Source organism: Phoca vitulina, unplaced genomic scaffold (genome assembly GCF_004348235.1).
Source record: "Phoca vitulina isolate PV1807 unplaced genomic scaffold, GSC_HSeal_1.0 scaffold8, whole genome shotgun sequence".
Lineage (NCBI taxonomy): Eukaryota > Metazoa > Chordata > Mammalia > Carnivora > Phocidae > Phoca > Phoca vitulina.
Window position 1 is genome coordinate 46,956,505 of NW_022589711.1, and position 24,070 is coordinate 46,980,574.

Genomic DNA, 24,070 nt, shown 5'->3' on the forward strand with positions numbered 1-24,070 from the left:
AGCTCCAGGATTTATTAAGTAAAAAATGCAAGGTTTAGAATCCAGTACATAATTTTGCAAATTTTTATATATAAGAAAGTACATACAAGGATACATATTTATTTGTATATGCATAAAAACTATTTAAGAAGGATACACATGAAACACACATAGCCTTGGTTGTGATGGCCGGGGGAACTGGGCAGAGGGGAGAAAGTGGGAGGGGGACTCTACATTGTTTATACTTAAATACTTTTCTGAATCACATAAATGCTTACCTATTACATTTTCGTTCTTGCTTGCTTGCTTGCTTTTCTTTTGTTAAAGAAGAGAAAAAGAGCAATCTACGTTTTTAAGTCATCTAGCATAGAATTTGGAGTCTGGTTCACTCTAGAATTTCTAAGGTAACTTATTCTAGGACTACTAAACTGTCATTGAGCATATTCCTAAAAACATCTGTTGGATAAATAAGTTAAGAGTGGGTATGGGGAAGGAAGACAGGTGACAAAGAAATCATATCTTCCTGGGCTTCCTGAGGTTGAGAATATTATGGGCCTGGTCTGGACAGTGCTGGAGAGAAGCTCATCTTTGGGCTTCATGTATTCCAATTTATCAACCATTTGTTCCACATGCAACATTAAACTGTCTCGCTCATGAGACACATAGCAGAGTAAAAATAATAAATGATCTTTTTTTTTTTCATTACTGAGGAGATTAGAAATGACATGGCAGAATATGACATGAAGATAAGAAGCAGAGAAAACCAGCAGGAGATCAGATCACTAGGAGCATGGCAAGTAAGAGGGAAACAATACTGAAGGTGGGGGCATACAGTGTAGGAGCTATGAAATTGTGTCCCACACAGGGTAGAAAAATCTAGGAAACATCTTAGAAAATACAAAGGCCTGTGGAAACTGATTAGAGCCTGTAAACACACAGCTATGACCCCCTTCTCAAACCTAGAGAACAGGAGAGGTAAGGGGGAAAAGGCTTTAATTTTTAAAACATCCTTTTACTTTAAATTCTGGAAGACAACTCAGCCTGTACTGTATGTAAATCAATGGTAATTATTATGCAAATTATACAGGATATTTGGGTTCTGGGCAAACTGCCAATGTGGTCAACAATGCTTCAAAGTCTATGCACCAGAGTCATAAAGAGAAACATTTGGCACAAGAATGGAAGTGGGTGTCACAGCTTCCTGATGAGAGTCAGTGAGAATAGAAAGTTTCATCTCTGGCCAGTTGCTTTAAATTTTTTGACCCCTCCAAGTCACAAAATAATATGCAAGTTAACACTATGCAAAACAAAACACAAAATCTTTTCAAAGAAGATTCAAAATATTTCTAACATAAAACAAATAACAAAAAGATGTTAAACATTTTATATAAAACAGAACTAAAAACAAGATAGCACCAGGTATTTTTTCCACATATGCTGATAACAAGATCCAAGTGCCAAAACACATGGCAGCTCAAGAGCTTTCTGTGGCATAGCAACTGCAAGGGAAGTCTCTGCAAGGAACAAATCTGGCCCAAGTTACTTAATGTGAAACGGATGTTGTCCCTGACTGTACAAAGCCCTTTTATGAAGAGTTAAGGAGTTCTAGGTCATTGTTTTCTGGCACTGAAGGTAATGCTGCCTTTCCCTGTGCATTCAAGCCTTAACTCAAGGTGGATTTTATGGATGAAACAGCTAACACTGGCTTGTGAATAAGAAGACTGAAAAATCTAGCACATTTATAAGTTCAAAGACAGAAAAATCAAATTCTTGGACATTTTAATATTTCTTTCTCTGTGGTTTTTTTTTGGGGGGGGGGGGCCAGAATAACAAACATATTTGTATAAAGGACACTGAGTAAAGTTCATCTTGCCTCAGACGAGCACCAGTGGCTCTTCCAATTTGTAACCTGTTTTCAATATAACCACGTGATTTTGTCTGTTTTATTCACCACTATAACCCCAGTGCCCAAGATGGTATCTGGAACATAGTTAGACTCTATAAATGTCTAATGACATGGCTGACTGCTACCCATACCAAACAGCCTCATGGCTCACCAATTTATTCTTTTTAAAAATTTTTGCCAAAAGTGATACCTTTCAATTTTTCGAAGTTACTAAGTAGTGCCACAGAGACGTGGCTATGTTAAAGAACAAAGGCCCTTAGTGGAAAAGAAATTGCACATTAATATAGGCAAAATTTTCTTCCTTGGTATAGATATGGCTTCTGTTCTTGTTCACACCCTTTCAAGATCTTTTGGGAGAATGTGATCTACCAGTTAAATGTGTCTGCCTTAGAGATTAGCAGTCTCACTTGCTACTCTAACTAGTACCATAAAATATTTCTGCTTTTCTTTTTCCCCTCAATTTATGAACACTATTACAACTAAACATTTTAAATTTCAAGGTTTAAATCCTAAAATGCCTGGTATAGTATCTCCATTTGATTTGTCTTGCTTCCTGTCACTCCTACTCTTGGAGAAATATGGTATATTATAAAGACCAAGCAATAAGGCTTTATCAAGAGTGGAGAAATTAGTAACAGTCTAAACAATACTTACCATACTTGATTTTCTTAACTGTTTACAAATTTAAAACAGATTTTTTAGTAAAAAATTTCAAAACCAAATGGAACTCAATTAATCTGCTTTCTTAATCTCATGGTCCATTATTTTTTGTTCTGAGCCAAATCTGTTCCCAGCTAGCTACTATATATGATGGTTATCTTAAATAATACATCAATTTTCATCAGGCAAAGCACTAACAAAGCTCTATTAAATTTAGAGATTTTTCACTCCTCAAAGGTCACTGCCACTGAACAACCTAACACTCTTCAGTGAGGAAAAGTTTTGCTGTCTTAAAAGGCAGAAATTATTTTCTCCATTCTTTGTTATGTACTATTAAAATTATTTTAAAATAATTTTAATTATCTTAAGGTAATGATTATAGGTTTTATCATATATTCTTAAATCAACCTAAAGCATCTTCTAAACTACCAAAACCCAAAAGACAATATAGAGGAGATAATTTAAATTTCTCCTGTATTGTAAGTCAGTTCACTGCAACTGAGGGGTGGAGAATGAGATCTTCTATAATTCTCTTTATTCTTCAAATCCAATCAGAAGCAGAATAGTGCCATCCCAAAGATATACAACAAAATAACACAGCCATAACCATCCACAGCAATAACCAGCACAACATCTTGACCCTTCTAGTTACCTCTAATATCCCACCCTCACACTGTCACTCTCATTCTTCAGAATTTTCACTATCTGTCCATACTGGACTTCATACATTACAAATTTCATTTTAAAATGACAAGCTTTTGACAGTGCCAGAACACAAAAGTCACTGTATTGTAAGCATGGCACAATAACTAATGTTCAGCATAATAACCCTAAGTTTTAGAAAAGGTCATTTCTCTTAGGTTTCCTAAATATTAGGCAAAAAAGTATGTGATATTTAAAGAAAGGTTTGCATCAAAATATTTTTTAAAGTTAGGGTTCAGTTTTGTGAGAAAAATTATTTACCCAAAACACATAGCTCCCTGAGAAAATTAGAGAAATAAAATATTAGGGACGCATGGGTGGCTCAGTCGGTTAAGCGTCTGCCTTTGGCTCAGGTCATGATCCCAGGGTCCTGGGATTGAGTCCCGCGCATCAGGCTCCCTGCCCAGCAGGGAGCCTGCTTCTCCCTCTCCCTCTGCCTGCCACTCCCCCTGGTTGGTGTGCTCTCTCATCAGTTCTTCGGCTTCAAAGCCACTTCTTCCATAATCAAGTCAACACACAGGAGAAAGTATGACACATGCCTGGTATATCTATTTCTCTGTTCCCTTTAATTAAGTTTTCTTCATTTATATAATTTAAGATCTTTTTGATATCAAAATCACAAATCTTTTCTGAAAACCAATAGTGTATAATAAATTGCTAAGAAAGGATTCTCTATATAATCTACAATCTATTTGATCTGTGGAATACTCTCATCCTTACTGAGTTCAGCACAACTCTGAATGATCAGTTTCTACTCGGACCACCTAAACTATTAAACAAACACAGTTCCTTTCTTCAGCACCTGATAAGAGATGCTGGCACATCACAGGCATCTAAACTGTTTGCTGAGGGAATGAAAAGGGAGATACATTTCAGAATAAGAAGTAAGGAATTAAAAGTACTCTGCTCTATCTCATTCAGTCACTAAGACATTTGAAAAGACCTATACAATGTATACAATACTGGATTAAGATAATATTATTATACTTTTCTTAAAAAGATTATCTTAAGAGTTCATTGACTTTGACTCAATAATCCTCATAGAAACCTTCTGTGTTACCTCCTAATACACCTAACAAGTGAATATCAAAGTCAAGTGGTAATAGCTCATTCCTTACTTCTTATTCCAGAAGTTTCTAGTATTAAGACTTGAGATTCTCAAGCGTAAACATACATCACAATCGCCCTGGACTCTTTTAAAGTATAAATGGAAATCCCCTCAATAAGAATCCCCAGGGTTGGGGCCTGGGTATTTATAACTGGAAAAGCCCTACAGGTGACTCTAATGAGAGCCAGGAGGAAACCCACTGACATGAATGCATGGAGAACGAATTAAGTTTACTAAAACTTATCACGCATTTCTGATAACTTTAGTTCTCCATATAGTGCTAATCCACAACAAAGCGAGATTCAAAGGGGCGATGGAACTAAGTATAGCAATGTAAAAAAGAATAGCACGTCATTAAGGAATGAGACAAGAAGCAATTATAAGCATCAAAAAAACACTTAAAGTCCACCAGTCAGGAGCGTTCAGGGTAAGAGGCGGGGAAAGCCCTAATATCTCAGTCCTTCCGAAAGGCCTCATTATAATTCATATGATTTTTTAAAAAATGTTTACATCATCAACATAGACAGACATTAGACATTATAGTTCATATGCACTATACTTAAAAAGAACACAACACATTAAAGATCCCCGACAAAGTTGTTAAAATTAAATTAAATTTGACATTTAAAAGGGCCAAGATTTTATTATGTAGAAAACTTACTTTCATAAACAAGCTTAATCCATGATAGCACCAAATAACTTGACCTAGCCAACATTCCCAAGCTTGACTATATCCTCTTCTTCAGACATGCTGCTAAATGTATTTTGGCATTTTCAGTATCAAATCTACCTCTGCCATATGATAGAGGCTTAGAAAGCAATATTGCTTAAAATCCATGGCAGCTAAAGATGACCTAACAATACAGTACTTCTCACTACAGAGCTGATCTTGAAAGGAGTCACATTTATTTATATGGATATGTAAGCTCTAATACTTTAACCAGAAGTCTATCATGTTAGTTATATTTTCTGTATAGATCCCCAATCTAATATGACACAATGGTGGCACACACCCAAAATATTCATAATGGCAAATTCAAGATCTGGAAAAGATTTGGGGGGAGAGTAGAGTCTTCTAAGCATAATAAATTCTAATTCTTTGTGAAACTTAAAACTGTTTTTAAGGAATTTAAAACAAGCAATACACTGATTTATAGACGTGAGATAAGCTTTTCTTTCTCTTCTTACAAAAAAGGAAGAAACAGTTACTTTAATGAAAAATATGAAGTGTTAATTTTTAAAAACATGCTTGAGAAAATGTAAAAAAACTCACTGGTTCTGTCTCAAATTCTAATACTCCAGACACAAAAACCATTCATCTGGAGACTGCAGACCAGTGTTAAAAACAGTCCACAACCATTCTCCATTACATTTAATGTGTCAGGAAAGTTTAAAAATAATTGTTTTTGTTAGTCTCACACCCTCATCTTCCATGTATTATTTCTAGTTATGTCACTCTCCTAGGAATTCCCTAAAAAGACCTCCCCAAAACATTTCCTTATATATAATATACTTAAAATAGGCCAAATCTTTCATCTAGCCATTACATAGATATATATTTACGTAATACCCTTAGAAATATTTTAATACATTATCAGTTTATCTACAAATTAGACAAGCAAAATAGCTTAAAGCCTCTAAAAATCTGATCTGTATTAGAAACACCTAGAACATAGCACCAAATAGAGATGCCAAATAACACCCTACTAGAAGATAATAACCTGAGTTTTAGTCAGAATTTTAGGATACATTACACTCAAGAATAGTACCAGAAAAAAAATGGCAATAAAATACCAAGGAAAATGTAGTATATTTTTTTTTAAAGACTTTATTCCCCATAGATTAGCAGCAAACCCAAAGTAACAATCACTATTGCAATATTATAATTTTTTCCTCAAAACCTTGTATTGTATATATGAAAAACTTGATTTATTCATTAATGTAAAAAAACAACAACACAGAAGTATCATATAAGTCACTGAGAAAAAAATTAACCCCAAGAAAACAAAGGGAAGGAGAAAGGCAGGGAGGGACGTCACCAAACATGAAATATAAAATGCCAATAATTATGGGAGAAAAAAAGTTTAGTATGGCCAGTAACTAAAGAAATTAAAATTTAAACTATAATGAAATGTCCCTCTTATGCTACAGAAAATGAAGTCTCACGCTTAGAAGTACAGACAGACATGACACACCTCAGGCCCACTACAGGTAGCAATGTAACTGGTACAACATTTCTGGAAGGAGCCACACTGTCAAGAACACCTTTGAAAAATTCATGCCCTCTGATTGATGATTGATTCAGTAACACATGAAGATCTATACACAAATATTTTAAGTGCAGCATGATTTAAAATAAAGGCAAAGAGAACACAACTTCCAACAATATAGCAATCACCGAATACAATGTGATACACCAAAAAATAATATATTATGCAGCTAATAAAATCTTTATAAAAACCATTAATAACTTTAAATGTAAAAATTGCTTACACACTGTTAAAAAAAATCAGGACTTTCAATCAATCAATCTATGTACACAAATTTGAATACAGAAAGGGAATATGGCAGAAAATTATGTTAGCTATCTCTGGAAATATGACTACAGGTTATCTTAGTCTCTGTATTTTTCAAATTTTTCTATAGTAGCTATACATATCTATCCCAAAAGCTGTGGTATGTTCTTAATGCTTACCAACAGAGTAAGGAGTCAGGTGGTGCGAAGTGTTTGTTAAAAATATTCTCACTATGGCTAATTTTAAGTTACTAATGATTTTAGCACTGGCTTGCAAAATTCCTGTAAATTTAGCAATCAGCTCTGGCAAGCCAATACAAGCTGGTTTCAGCACATCACTGAGTCCAAAAATAGACTAATTATATAAATAATGATGATGATAATCTAAATCACAAATGTAAAAATAAGGAGCCATCAAAATTAAAAGGTCATGTTATATTATGACTTAAAAAAAAAAATCCTTCCTCTATGAGGGAAAACAAAAGATGAAAAATAACTATAAAGATGTAAACATACTGCTCAGAATTCAGAGACTTCCTAGAAATACCAAAATGCTACCTACTGTCAACTATTACTATATCAAAGAGGAAAAAAAGCCAGCAATTACTACTAGTATTTACTAGGTCACTTATTTACTAATCTATTCATTCACCCATCAAGTATTTCTTAAGGGTCTATTATGCCTACTATCCCAGGCTCTTGGGATACAACTGTGAATAATATGAAGTCCCTGCCCTCGTGGAGCTTACATTCTAGTACAGGTATCCCACAACCTTTCCCTGATGAATAACTGGTGTTGAATTTTCTTGAAATCATATTAAAATAAGTAAAACTAATATGAATGAGAAGCAAGGGCAGAAAAGAGAGACGTGAAAAAAGAAAAGTTTGTCTTTAGAAAAAAGACATGGTGAAAAAAGTGGAAAAATTAAAACCAATGGCCCGCCACCTCCATGCAGACATGCATCCCGTCCTCCTGGCGATTCTGATACAACATTCCAACTTTACTAAGCCACATGAGATTTTTATGTTTGCCTTATGGTCCAGCAGCCAGGTTCCTGCCCATAAGATTAACCAATAGTTTGGAACTAGGAGGTTAGGGACCACCGCCTTAATATATTCTCTTACTTTTGCAGGAGAACGTTGTTTCCGTTTCTTCTTTTTCTGTAAGTCTACTGGCTCTCTGATTTGTTTTTTGTCTCTCATCAGTTGCTCAGATACATCAGTAAAAGTAATTTCCTGCTTTACACTTATCTGTTAAAAAAAAAAGCCAATTTTAGAAATAAACAAAAAGTCCATTGTGACAAAGCCATTACATGTTTAATCCTTTGCTCAACCTACATATAGGTGCTTCCAAAATGATGGTGTGTGTGTGTGCGCGTGCGCGGAACAGTGTATTGAAGAGTTCATTAATACGCAATAGAATAATAAGAGTCAAGAGTATATGAATAATAAGAGTCAAGAGTGTATCAACTAAGGAATAGACTAAGATTTTACAAAAATCTATCTGGAAAAGAAGACTAAAGATATCATGGGAAAGGATTGTAAGACCAAAGAATAAAGTAGAAGTCAGGACAAAGTAAGATCAATTTCACTCCCACATTTAAGGAAACTGATACTGAAGTTAAAAGCACAAAAAGAGGTTTAAATTCCAAAAATCAGTAAAATATTGGGGGAATAAAAGGGTATTCAGACTTCACAGTAGGCTTTCTCTCGATTTATAAAATATCATGAGGAAACACAAAATTCCAAAATGTAATCACGTCAGAAGAAAGGTAAGACAAAAAAATGAAAATTTAATTATCTTTAAACTCAACACCCTGACAATATCTTAGCTTAGCCTGTACTTTCCTGGCCTATACACCAAACCATCACCAAATAAAGATGTTTATAAAACTGCATACAGTGTTAGGCCACTGTTATGTACAAGGCAGGACACTAATTACACAACAAACAAAAACTACAAAATGTTATCCCATCTTCAGATCTCTGTTTTCACAGATGAGATGCTTGTCCTAAAAAATCACAAACCCCCCCCCAGACACACAAATAGAAACGCATGAAGGTTCTTAGATCAGTAATGGTAGTGCCAATTCTCATCACAACTGATGATACTCAGTCATCCGCTCTTTAATAGTACATTTTCCATCTATCCTTGAAATGAAAATACAAGAATCTTAAAACTAAAAAACCTTTCAACTCAACAGGTTCTGAACCACATTAAACATCCGTGACCTTTCCAACATGTAAGGACACAACAAGAAGTCTGCGATCTGGAAGAGGGCCTTCACCCTACCATGCCGACACCCTGATCCTAGATTTCCAGCCTCCAGAACCGTGAGAAATAAATCTCTGTTCTTTATAAGCTAAAATAAATAAATAACTCCTTAATAACAATCCAGGAAGTACCATGTAGTAGTGGCTACATTTTTCAAAACATACACTAAAAAGAATGGTGCAAAACATTGTAACATCTTACAGGTTCACAGTGTAAAGTTGGAAGACAGCTGTGTAGAAGGGGTTCATGAGGAAAATGCAACATAAGGCAGGGATTTCAGGCTGACAAAATAAGGAACTGGAAGCTTTCATAAATTCCTGAGGTGTAGGCAGTATAAGAATCACAAATCAAGAAGAATCTTGGCACAAAAACAGGAGTAAATGATTTACTAGGCTAATAATTCTTTCTATCAGGTTATAGAATAGTACTAGCAAACCTTCCTATGGCTTCTTTTGGTATCATTATTTGGAACATAAAATAAAATGGTAAAATCACCACCAACAAGGCTTTGGAATACAGACATGTTAACACCTCGGAAGTGATGTGTACTGAAATACAAAACTTGGATTGGGTATGAGACAGCAGAGATGATTACAGACTATGTAAGCAGCTGCTGAATTGCTCTGTCCCATTTTGCAGGGGCACCAAAAAGTAGTTCCAGTATTTCCATCAGCTTCTAAATTGCAAAGAAACCATGAAAATTTATCATGCAGCAGTAAGAAACAGAGGAATTATTTTTAGCAAAAGTGCCAAGTAGAGTATAAGACAAATTCACAAATTCTGCAATTAGCAGATATTCACAAACCAAGGAAGAGCCTTTATGTGTAAACAGTGAAAAAGATTAATAAATGTATCTAAACTTTTCAGTTATTTCCACATATATGGAAAGTGGTTTTTTTTTTTTTTAGGTTTTATTTATTTATTTGTCAGAAAGAGAGCACACAAGCAGGGGGAGCGGCAGGCAGAGGGAGAAGCAGGCTCCCCGCTGAACATGGAGCCCAATGTGGGACTTGATCCCAGGACCCTGGGATCATGACCTGAGCAGAAGGCAGACGCTTAACTGACTGAGCCACCCAGGCATCCCTGGAAAGAAGTATTTGTTTTTTTTTTTTTTTTTTTAAAGATTTTATTTATTATTTGAGAGAGAGAGACACAGCAAGAGAGGGAACACAAGCAGGGGGAGCGGGAGAGGGAGAAGCAGGCTTCCCACTGAGCAGGGAGCCCGATGCGGGGCTCGATCCCAGGACCCTGGGATCATGACCTGAGCTGAAGGCAGACGCTTAACGACTGAGCCACCCAGGCGCCCCGGAAAGAAGTATTTGTACTAGCATTCTCAAATATAAGGCACACTTTTAACATATGAAAGCCCAGCCTCAAACCTAGAAGTATCAATGAATCAAAACATTGTGAATGTCAGGCACACAGGAAGTTACATTTTTAGAGTGCACCAACAGGCTTATTACCCATAAGTGGAATAAATTAATCTCCTCTATATATAACATAACCACACACTAAAGTATACAGATTCAGCCTAAGGTGCTTAGAAAAGATGGAGGTAACTCTAAACCATAAAGAGATGGATGGGTATGATAGTAAGTCAGCTAGAAAGAGTGAGTTGCAAAAAAGTCTGAGAAAACTTAAGTCTTCTTTGGCTTTAAGAAGACAACTATAATCTATAAAAACATGAAAACTTTTTTTTTTTTTAAGCAGGCTCCACGGCCAGCGTGGAGCCCAACATGGGGCCTGAACTCATCACCCTGAGATCAAGACTGGAGCTGAGAACAAGAATCAGATGCTGAAACTGACTGAGCCACCCAGGCACCCCAAAACATGAAAACCTCTTAATCATGACAAAAGAGACAAGAATTCATCTATACGTTGTCTTTTCATTCCTTGAGAACTGTCTTTACAAGAAAATCAAGTTCTCAGTGTTATTTTTCACCTAAAATAAACCAAAGTATAACTAATCAAAGCAGCATCTGCAGGTACATGATATTTGAAAAGACTGGTTTGCTGGAATTTTGAAACATATTCAGGGGCGCCTGGGTGCCTCAGTCGGTTAAGCAGCTGCCTTCGGCTCAGGTCATGATCCCAGGGTTCTGGGATCGAGTCCCACATGAGGCTCCTTGTTCAGCGGGGAGCCTGCTGGTTTCCCTCTGCTTGTGTTCTCTCTCTCTGACCTTTTAAAGAAAAAAAAGAAAAGAAAAGAAAACCAAGAGACTAGGAAATACGTCAGATTAAAAAAACAAAGACTGTGGTTTCTTCCTCATCACTTAAGCTTTACCATTCCACCTTGTCCCATATACAACTTCATGCCTACATTTGAGACCTGAATTTCAATGTTGTTCTCACTACCGACCCAGAAATACCATCAAACCATCAATCAGCCTAACTACCCTTCCTTTCATAAGATCTGACTAAACCCAGGCATTTCTCCACCTAAAACCTGAAGCCCCCTCTAGATCTCTCACTTTGAGACTAGGGAAACTGTCAGGCATGACTCCCATGTTATATCTACCTTCCATACTCTTCTAACTTCTTCCCCAACACCTTTAGAAGAGGTAGAGACCTATAATGTCATACCTCCTCACCCCTTGCCACAGCCCATGCTGGTTCTTTCTTGCTACTTCTAAAATATATCTCTTAATTATCCTGATGTTTTCTTCATTTTTGATCTCTTTCACTTCATTCTCCTGACCTTAAATATAAAGAGGCCTCTCTACATTAAAAAAAAACTCTTCCCTTGATTCCCATGATCACTAGTAAAGGGAGCCCAGAATCCAAAATTACTCTTTTAAGACTTATTTCATTTCCGTCCCAAAAGTAGACAAACTATCCTACTTTTATATTTCACTATTTCATGCACTTGTATCTTATCTTGGTATCTGCAAGTAAGATATTCTTCTTTGGTATTTCCCATAATAGCCTTACTCATTTATTCGTGCAACAGCTACTAAGTGCCTGCAATGTGCTAAACTCAGTCTAAAATAATTTAACAAAAGCTTTAAATTTACTAAAATTCTAATATGTACAGAGCACAATTCTAAATACCAAGAACACAGTCTAAATATAAGGTCTCCTTTTTAAAGGTCTTAAAAGTGTACATGCGGAGTTTTGATGCATAACAACAACAACAAAAAAACACCAGCAATTCAAGATAGTACATGTTAGGTTCAACCTAAATGAATGGTACAGGGAATAAGGGCAGGAATCAAAGGGAAAATTAATGAGATTGGAAATAACCGCAAAAGGCTTCATGAATGAAATAAGAGACTTAATCAGAGCTGCAGGTTTATCATACATATCCCTTTATTTTTTCCTTCCAACCCTGCTACCCTTCCCAACTTCTTTCTTCCAGACTTAATAATGTTAATAAGTGATATAACAAATGTGAAATGTACTAAAATAAATTTGCCAGACATAGTGTATGATGAATAAGTATTTCATTTGGGTTGCACATTTTAGTCGACCCTCTACCCATAACTCCCAGGTAAGAAGGTTTATTTTAGACTCTTCCTTTTCTTCATTCTCAGTATTCTACATCCATATCCAGCAAAATCCATTTCACTCTAACTTTATCAACCTTGCTGCCTCATGGCATTATCATCTCCCTCATATATTCTCCCATGAAAAAATATAAAACTGTTTTTTGGGAGCACCTGGGTGGCTCAGTCAGTTAAGCGTCTGCCTTCAGCTCAGGTCATGATCTCAGGGTCCTGGGATTGAGCCCCGCCCGCAATGGGCTCCCTGCTCAGCAGGGAGTCTGCTTCTCCCTCTCCTCTGTCCCTTCCCCATTGGTCCTGTGCATGCATGCATGCGCTTCTCTCTCTCTCCCCCCTCTCTCAAATAAATAAAATCTTAAAAAAAAAAACAAAACAAACTGTTTTCTTATCATCTCCCCAGTGAGGAATCTACAATAGCTCCTTGTTGCCCATGGTATCAATTATATTCTCCCCAGCTCAGCTTTCAAGATGCTATATGATCCACTTTACAGAAAAGAAAAGGTCACTTGGCAGAAGTAGCTGTCCTTACCACCTCTCCTCTCTATTTCTAGAGCCATATGTTCCTTCCAATTTTCAATTTCCTCTCTACTCTGTGCTACTGACTCAATTCCTACCTATCTGTTTCACTGCCTTTCTAAAATAATCTTCCTTATTCTACCAGCTACATCTTCTCTGCCTAAAAGCACACTTACATTTCCTCTATAAAATCATTTCTCATGAACCAAAATTTTTCTAACAATTTCCTTCTTATGGCGAAACTTTTACAAAGAATAATCTGTTATACAGAATAATTCTTTTATAAGAATACCGACAAAATAACTGCCTCCAAATTTTAAAGAAATGGTTATTCCTGAGAGTAAAAGTAGTACACACAGCCATAAAAAAAGGATGTGTTTATCACTAGAAGGGAACTGTTTCAAAGTATTGCATCTAGGAAACAAAATCAAGGTGACTGTAAATAAAACAAGTGTTTGAATATAAAAATAAAGATATAACACAATTAACTGTACTGTAAACATACTGCCTAAAGAAAGAAATGTTAGCAATAGTGGGGAATATTCCTGGAGTCTGGAAAAGAGAAAGTTAAGACCGAGAGAGAGAGAGAATGTGTGTGTGTGTGTATTTTCAGGGTAGTTTTGGCAAGAACAGTTAAATGTAACTGGTCAATAGGAATATTTCTAATTCCAAGCTCACCACGTCACAGAATAGGGCAAGGAGAGGAAGGAGCACACTGACGGAACAGGCCTTTGTGTGATTCATGAACTATAACCTTCCCTTCTGCCTGACCCACGACTGCATTCAAAATTTTGAATGTAGCTACATTCGTCAGGGTTTGACAAGGTCCATAGTTATCTTTTGATTTTGAAGGGTTCAGGGATCCATACTTCACAGCAAATATTCTAGTCTGTTTCTCTACATTTCTTATGATAAATCTGCATTTTGGCTGCTACGCTAGCAACTTATAAATTAGATAACTGTAAGATGAAGTAGATGAAGTAGATGAAGTGCTCAAATCAAGTTATCTTATCTGTGACAGTGCTGACTCCCCCCATCCTACCTGGACATTCCATTCTTTCAACTTCCATAAAATCATGACTTAAGTTATCTCCTATTCCTCATGGAAGTTCTTCTGAATCTATCCTTCTAGTATATATATATAGATATATAGATATATAGATATATAGATGTACACCTTTATTTTGTAAGAATTTCAGTAAATCTTTATCAATGGTTCTCAAAGTGTGATCCAGGGACTCCTGAAGGTCCCTGACACCCTTTTTGGTTGTCCATGAGCTTGGAAATGCTTCCATAATTATGACGGTTTTCCCCACTCTCCTCTCATGAATACATAGTGGCATTTTTCAGAAGCTAACATGTGATGTCACCACAGAGTGAATGTATTAGCAAATGTGGAGAATCCAGTTATATTATAGTAAGCCAGGTAATATACATATTAATAAAACTGTAAAAGTCTCTCTAAATTCTTTGTTTTAGAAAACAAGGTTATATTTCATTAAAAATGTTATATGTTATTTTTCACAGAACTAGAACATATAATACTGAAATGTATATGGAACCAAAAAGACCCCATATATTATCAAAAGCAATCTTGAGAAAGCAGAACAAAGCCAGAGGTATCACAATCCCAGATTTCAAGATATACTACTAAGCTATAGTAATTAAAATAGTACGGTTCTGGCACAAAAACAGACACATAGATCAGTGGAACAGAAAAGACACTCCAAAAGTAAAGCCACAATTATATGGTTAATTGATCTATGACTAAGGAGGAAAGAACATACAATGGAGAAAAGACAGTCTCTTTAATAAATAGTGCTGGGAAAACTAGGCAGCTACATGCAAAAGAATGAAACTGGACCACTTTCTCACACCATATACAAAAATAAATTCAAAATGGATTAAAGATATAAATGTGAGGGCTAATACTATAAAACCCCCAGACAAAAACATAGGCAGTAACCTCTTTGACATCAGCTGGCCGAAGAAACGTTTTTCTAGATATATCTCCTCAGTCAAGGACAAAAGCAAAAATAAGCTATAAGGATTACATCAAAATAAAAAGCTTTTGCACAGGAAAAGAAACCATCAAGAAAATGAAAAGGCAACCTATTGAATGGGAGAAGACATTTGCACAAGATATATCTGACAAGAGATTAATATCCAAAGTATATAAAGAACTTATACAACTCAATACCAAAAACAAAACAAAAAAACCCCCCACAAATACTCCAATTAAAATGTGGGCAGAGGACCTGAATAAACGTTTTTCCAATGAAGACATACAGATGGTCAACAGGCACAAAAAAGGTGCTCCCTAATCATCAGGGAAATGCAAATCAAAACCACAATGAAAAAAATAAATAAATATCACCTCACATCTATGAAACTGGCTAGAACCTTTAGACAAGAAATAACAAGTGTTGGTGAGGATGTGGAGAAAAAGAAACCCTCATGCACTGTCGGTGGAATATAAATTGGTGCAGCCACTGTGGAAAAGAGTATGGAGGCTCCTCAAAAAAATTAAAACTAAAACACCTTACAATCCAGTAATTCCACCACTGGTTATTTACCCAAAGAAAGCAAAAACACTAATTTAAATAGATATATGCACCCCTATATTTATTGCAGCATTATTTACAACAGCCAACATATGGAAGCAACCTAAGTGTCCAATGTTAGGTAAATGGATAAAGATGTGCGCTACATGCACGCACAATGGAGTATTACTCAGCCATAAAAAAAGAATGAGATTGTGCCATTTGGAACAACATGGACAGAACTATGGGATATTATGCTAAGTGAAATAAATCAGACAGAGAAAGAAAAATACCATATGATTTCACTTCTATGTGGAATCTAAAAAACAAATGTACAAACAAACCAAAAAAAGCAGAAACAGATCCATAAATACAGAGACAAGCTGGTGACTGATTGCCAGAGGAAAGAGGGGGGAAGGATGGGCAAGATAGGTCAAGAGGAGTGGGAGGTACAGGCTTTCAGTTATGGAATGAATTAGTAACAGGGATAGAAGATACAGCATAGGGATTATAGTCAATGGTATTGTAATAGTGTTGCATGGTGACATATGGTAGCTACACTCGTGTTAAGCACAGCATAACACACAGAGCTGCCGAGAATCACTTTGTTGTACACCTGAAACAATGGTATACAATGTGAGATTGTGTGCCAATTATACTTCAACAAAAAAATAAATTAAAAAAGAAAGACAGCCTCTGCTTAGAAGGCAGAAACATACTGCAATTGGTGGGTACCAGGTTAGCTAACGATTTGCCAATATAATTTTTTAAAAGTATGTTCTATGTTAACTTGCAGTGGGATTTGTTATTTACAAATTAATAAATAAAATTTTAATTTGTTTTAATTTCTAAAATGGTAAATAATGATATATATAACCAACATAAGCAAGAGTTGTTAGGAGCATTCAAAATTTATTAAGACTAGAAGGGTTGCATGCAAGACCAGAAATTTTGAGAGCTGCTGACCTAGATACATCTTAACTATACTTTGTGTTCTCTTCCTCTTCTCCATTCAATCTCTTTTAATAGAGATACCTGGACTCTACCAACATAAAGAAATGAGTAGAGATGTGTGTGCATGTATGAGTTAGCAGACATACATGTATTTCCTAGCTCTGTCTACTGAGATTACCAAGGAGGAATGATATCTAACACACCTAGCACCCAGAACTTAGGTTCTTAAATATCATTACCAAAATAAGAGGAACTGGGGCTCCTTGGAGAAGTGACTGATTCCAGAGCTGGGCCAGGGAAAAATATAAGATGACCCTGCAATATCCTGTGGTACCAGAAACTAAAGAGCCAGAAAAAGGATGAGCACGTGTCCAAAGGACACAAGTCTGGAGGAACTCTAAACCAGCACAGCTGGAACAACTTTAGCAACAAAGTAAGTAATGACAGTACAGGATTGGAACTCATAGAGTAAAATGAATATCCATGCTGAGAAAAATTGAAGTAACTGAAAAAATTAATAGGGGAGAAGGGACAGCTACAATTAACATAAATACAGCAAGAAGGAGGAAAATACAAAATCACAATTAGGCAAACACCACATTACTAACCACAATTGGCAGGGTCCACTAATGGATGCTAAAATCAATAGGTAGGAATTTGAGGAGAAATCAAATTTTTTTTTTTTTTTTTTTTTTTTTAGATTTTATTTATTTATTTGAGACAGAGAGAATGAGAGAGAGAGAGAGCACATGAGAGGGGGGAGGGTCAGAGGGAGAAGCAGGCTCCCTGCCGAGCAGGGAGCCCGATGCGGGACTCGATCCAGGGACTCCAGGATCATGACCTGAGCCGAAGGCAGTCGCTTAACCAACTGAGCCACCCAGGCGCCCCGAGAAATCAAATATTTAAACAGACTCAAAGATATCTGTTAACTACAAAGGGAAAAATAGTGACTTTATAGTGGGGAAAACTGGCAGATACTACCTAAACAAAGAATCAAAGTTAATATCACCAGTAATAAGGCATATCAACGTTTTGTACCAACATCACTTCTTTGGGGTTGTCAAAAATGCAGAGCTTCAACCTAATCATGAGAAAAAATCAAACTCTGAGAGACATTCTACAAAATAACTGACCAATACTTTTCAAGTATCAAATGTCAAGGTCATAGAAGACAAGGAAAGACTGAACTGCCTCAGAATGGAGGAGACTTAAGAAGATGCAAAAACTAAATGCAGTGTAGGATCTTACACTGAATCCTCAAACAGAAAAAGGGCATTAGGGGATAAACAAATGAAATTCTAATAACATCTATAGTTTTACCAACATTAAGTTCCTGGTTTTGATAACTGTATTATGCTTGAATAAACTTTGATATGAGAGGAAGCTGTGTGATGGGTTTATATGCACTCTATAAAGTATTTCTACAATCTTTTTATAAATCTAAAATTATTACAAAATAAAAGTTAAGAAAATTTTGATTTTTCTAACTACAAAAATACTTAGCATCCCAAACTTACCATATTGTATACATTCAATATGTGCAGATCTTCTGTATATCAATTATACCTCAATAATGCTGTTTTAAAAGAGTTACCATTTATATGGTCTTCTATAAATTTGTGGTTTCTCCTCCTCAGCATGATAAACAAAGATTCATCTACCATTTATTGGGTGCTGGGCACCGTCCACTGTTCTAGGCTCCTAGGTGCTAAGGCTACAGGATGGGGGGAGGGGGAGGCAGGCAGCACATGCTCCCTAACTCATACAGTCTATTGCAGTTCATCTCAGTTTCACAGCAACACTATTTTCATCCCCTTTTAAAAATAAGAAAACTAAGGCCCAGAAAGGTTAAGTCACTTGTCTAAAATCCCATTAATTAAGACGGGAAATCAAAATTTAAACCCAAGTCTTCCAAATCTAGCAACTGAAATCTTAACTGCTGTGATCTGTGAATTATTACCTTCATGTTACCAATAAGGAAACTAAAACTTCAGGGAAGTGTCTTACCCAAGCTACTATATTTCAACACTAGGATTTAAATCAAGATCTTGTATCTTTTAGTCCAGTGTTATTTCCATTACTATAACAGCTTCTTAATAAATCTGAATTATTAAAACTTATTTTAAAATAATTTTTTACACGAACATTTTATTTTTCCAAATATGAATACAGTTTGCTTGCTGCCAGAATGTGGAAAAAATTTCTAATGGTTCTAGAATGGCTACTAGGAAAGGGAGAGAAAATAATTTAAAAAACAACAAAGTGAGGGACACCTGGGTGGCTCAGTCGTTTAAGCATCTGCCCTGGGCTCAGGTCATGATCCCAGGGTCCTGGGATCGAGTCCCACGTCAGGCTCCTTGCTTAGCGGGAAGCCTGCTTCTCCCTCTGCCTGCCGCTCCCCCTGCTTATGCGCGCGCTCTCTCTCTCTCTCTGATAAATAATAAATAAATAAATAAATAAATAAATAAATAAAATCTTAAATAAATAATAACAAAGTGGATAAAATATCGTCAATATTTAGGTGAAGCACAGGACTTGAGTTTCAATCCTACCTCTTCCAATTACTATCTGGCTGAACTTGGCTTCCAGCTGGAAAAGTATGGAAAAACATGAAAAGCAAAGGTGGGGAGTTAAAGGAAATACAATCTAATTCCAAAAAGTATTAATAGGGGGCGCCTGGGTGGCTCAGTTGGTTAAGCGACTGCCTTCAGCTCAGGTCGTGATCCTGGAGTCCCGGGATCGAGTCCCACATCGGGCTCCCTGCTCAGCAGGGGGTCTGCTTCTCCCTCTGACCCTCTTCCCTCTCGTGCTCTCTGTCTCTCATTCTCTCTCAAATAAATAAATAAAAAATCTTTAAAAAAAAAAAAAAAAAAAAAAAGTATTAATAGCAGTTTGAGGCTGAACTAAAATTTAGTCATTTGGAACTTTCTTCACCTATACAATGGAGGAAATAATCCTCACAGAATTTCTGCAGCGTTAGAAGAGATTATATATGTAAAGCATCAACTACAATACAAGCAGTTGATAGCAGACAGATTCTTGATGCTACTAATGATCATAATCATTTCTTCATCTCTTACTCATGGTAGTAATAATATCCAGCTAATACACAACAGAAAATCAAATGAGATTACATCAAGAGCACCTTGAAAACTTTCAAGTTCTAAACAAATATTTATGGTTATTAATTATCATACAATTACAGATGGGTTACCAATTTCTACAGGACATCTCCACTTAGACATCATATTATCTAAATCAGTGTTTCACCTCAGAACCTCCTTCCAAATTCCCTGCCTTTCAATATGCTATATTACCTCAGTCTCCTGTTTAAAAACATCTTTTAATTTTCTTCTCCACTGCCAACCAACCCAAGACCAAGTCCACTTGTTTTTATTTCCTTCAACATCATATACAAATTTAGAAATTATATTTCCCAGCTCCTACTCTAGATCATTTATGAAGATATTAAGTAGGAAATCTCCTACACTACTACAGGAAGGATAACTGGTACTTTTACGGACTACAAATTGACCAAGATATATCAAGAGTCTTAAGAAATCTATACTGAAGAAATAATCTCACATGGCAACAATGTCTACATATAACATAACATTCTTTATGGTAGTAAAAACAAAAGTGCAAACAGTCTAAGCATCCAGTAATAAAGACTGAGATAAATTACAACACAGCTATTTGACATTATACAGTTATAAAAAAATCTTAGTTTTGGATAATATTAATGACATAATGAAATGTTCATGGTTTGAGTAGTAAATATATAATTATGTAGATAGGTATATTTTACAATTTTATACAAACACACAAATACATATGCAGCAAATTTTATACAAACACAAATACATACACAGAAAAACAAACAAAAAGGAAACACTAAAATGCTAACAACCAAATGTTAGTTGTGATTATCCTACAGTGACATTACAACAATTTTTTGCTATCTTTTTTACAGTTTTAGAATTTTTACATTTCCTCAACAAGTATGTGTTACTTTATAATCTTAAAAAGATACTTAAGTCCGGTGTTAGTATAAATCCCTAGTATTAATCAAAGAAAAACCTGTTTATCATTATCTTAACATACTAAGTTGTTCTAAGAACTAAAACATTAAGCCAGCAAAGTGAAACTGAAAAAATTTCTATGGGTGAGTGGGAAAAAAAAGCCATCAAATAAACCCTGATCCCTACCTCACATCATCAGCAAAAATCAATTCCAAATGGATTATTAATCTAAATGGGAGAGAAAAACCATAAAGCTTCTAGAAGTTAACAAAGTATCTTTGTGACTTTGGGGTAGGCAAAGAATTCTTAAATAGGATACACAAAACACTAACCAAAAGGAAAAGACTTATAAATTGAATGTTATTAACATTAACTTCTATTTATCAAAAGAGTAAAAAGGCAAATCAGAGTGGAAAAGATGAGATATATATACAAAGATAGATATATAGATAGATAAGAAAAGATGATATATACACAAAAATAGATATATAGAGATATATAGAGATATATATACATATATCTATATATATATCCCCAACAAACAGATAAAGAACTACTACAAATCTGTAAGAGAAAGAAACCTAATAGAAAAATGCACAAAAGATAAACATGTGCCTTACAAAAAAATAATATCCAAACTGCCAGTAAGTGTGAAACAGTACTGAATTTTGTTAGTTTTCAGTGAAACAAAAACCTAAAATCACAGTGCAAGACTACTACCGAACAAAAATGGCTAAAATTAAAAGAACTGACAATACAAAATATCAAGGATATGGACTAAACTAGCAAAACCACTAAGAAAAGCTTTTGCTGGTACCTACTAAAGCTGACCATATGTATATCTAGCAAATTCAATCCTAAGTACATAACCAACAAAAATGAGTATGTACATGCACCAAAAGACACATCCAAGAATATTCACATCAGCACTTTTCATAATAGCCCACATCTTGAAACAATCTAAATGTCTATTATACTACAGTGGATACATTTTGATATATTTACACAACTGATGCTTATATAGAAATAAGAATAAACTATTACATGCAACAATGTGAATATATCTCACAATCTGAACCAAAGAAATCAGATACTACAGAGTGCATGATTCTATTTATAATCAGTACAAAATCAGGTAAAACCACTAGGCCATGCTAAAAGTGTTGTTATCTTCAGGAATTAGAAAAGGGTTGTGACTAAGATAGATAAAAGATGGGGAGGGCCTCTGAGATGCTAGTAATGTTCTATACCTTGATCTGGGCAGTGGTTACTCAATTATGTTCACTTTTGAGAAAATTCCTCACATAAAATTTCTGCACTTTTCTGTATAAATGTTATATTTCAATAAAAGACATACACCTAGAGAAAGAGTGTTACAAATGTGTAGTTATATATAGATATAAATACAAGGAACATGATCATATATATATATGTGTGTGTGTGTGTGTGTATATATATACATATATATAGGCATCTATGTCTATATATATAAGCATGACCCTTTCACCATTATTACTTCATTCAAACAAATCTAGTAGTAATATAAATATCCATCAATACTGCCTTAAAGGCATACCATTTAATCAGTTATTAAAATAAGTTTTATATGCAATTACAAAATTTCTATAGGATGTGTTTTAAATGAAAATAGCTAATTTCAAAAGCATATAAATAGCACCATCTAATCTATGGAAAACAAAATATATGTTTTCATAAGATAATAGATCTTAAAACCATATTACATAGAAATAAATACACATACACACTCTGCATGTTTGTTAATAAATTAAAAATTTCCAGAAGGCTATCAATATTAGTAGGTATCTTTTGGGAATTAAAGTAGGTAAGTGGTGGAAACAATTTTTACCTTTTACTTTGTTCTAAACTATTTGAATCTTTACAATGACTATGTGATTGTTTATAATAACCTACATCATATCATTATGAAAAAACCAAAGTAGTTATCTCTGAGACTGATCTAGCTAGGCTGACTCTACAGCCTTGTCCATAATGATTTTCAATTTGTGTACTACTGTCCTAAGTAAGAGAGTATAATGCTCATTCAGTACCACTGCCTCACAATTCCAGACCAGTCGAACATCAAAGATCACACAGAACTAAATTAAACGTGTTAGGAGACTGGCTATGTTAATTCAGTCATCTAGAAAGAAATCTTTATTAATAATTTATGTCCACATAAAGGGAAAATAAATTAAATCAAACAACTCTGAGAGCATGGAAGGATACTAAAACTATAGATCATTGTGGGTTAGCTCCCTAAAACAATCTTTTTTTTTAAAGATTTTATTTGACAGAAAGAGTGAGCACGGGGCAGTGGGGGGGGGGGGGGGGGGGGGGGGGGGGGGGGGAGTGAAGGGAGAGGGAGATGACTCCCAGATGAGCCTGCAGGGAGCCTGATGTGGGATTCAACCGCAGGACCCTAGGATCATGACCTGAGCAGACGTTTAACGGACTGAGCCACCCAGGTGCCCTAAAACAATCTCTTAAAAGAGATACCTTGACTCATCTGCTTATCAAGTAAGTTGAAATAATAAATAAGCAGTAGTATGACTCACACCAGGAGAAACTATGAAGCACGATTACTTATGCCAGGTTTTCTGCTCATATATTGATTCCTATCAAATATGGCACTTTCTAAGGTCTATATAGCATGTGAATAAAATCTTGTTTAAGAAAAAAAAAAAAAGAGTTGATATAAATTACCACCTCTTCTCCTTAAAATAAGCTTAATTAATGGATCTATTTCTGAAAAAGATATCCAAAGAGTATGCTGAAGTAAAAAGTATTTGAATGGGAAGAATAAAAACACTTTTTAAAACATAGAGCCCTAATAACAGCCAATGCAATCACCTCAAAAGACAAGGACCCCAACAGCCAATGAACAAAACAAAACTACTTCTCAATCCCTCAGATGAACTCTAAAAGAAATGTAATGGTAGTAAGAATTGGCTACAAGTTATAAATAGCTCTGTTTTTTTTTTTTTTTTTAAAGCATACAATGTAATGGGGATAACAAGCTGAGAGTTAGCCAAAAAAAGAAACATATCCTACCAATGACTATTTAAGCAAATAAATACAATGGCAAACAGATTTGTCACCTTCCAGGATGCTTGTGAAAGATCATTTGTCACCAATAAATGCAATCCAATTCTGGAATTAAAACAGAGTACAAGGGGCACCTGGGTGGCTCAGTCGTTAAGCGTCTGCCTTCGGCTCAGGTCATGATCCCAGGGTCCTGGGATTGAGCCCCGCATCGGGCTCCCTGCTTGGCGGGAAGCCTGCTTCTCCCTCTCACATTCCCCCTGCTTGGGTTCCCTCCCTTGCTGTGTTTCTCTCTGTCAAATAAATAAATAAAATCTTTAAAAA

At 35.5% G+C, this 24,070-nt stretch overlaps 1 protein-coding gene across 5 annotated transcripts in view; it reads right to left on the reverse strand.

Moving 5' to 3' along the window:
* The window catches only part of ZNF148 (zinc finger protein 148), a 127,844-nt gene that overhangs the window by 44,266 nt on the left and 59,508 nt on the right, over positions 1–24,070 (reverse strand). For all 5 annotated transcript variants that reach the window (XM_032406745.1, XM_032406746.1, XM_032406747.1 and 2 more), the window contains one exon: positions 7,996–8,121. In XM_032406745.1, the coding sequence (XP_032262636.1) occupies positions 7,996–8,121 (126 nt within the window). The remainder of the gene's footprint in view (positions 1–7,995; positions 8,122–24,070) is intronic.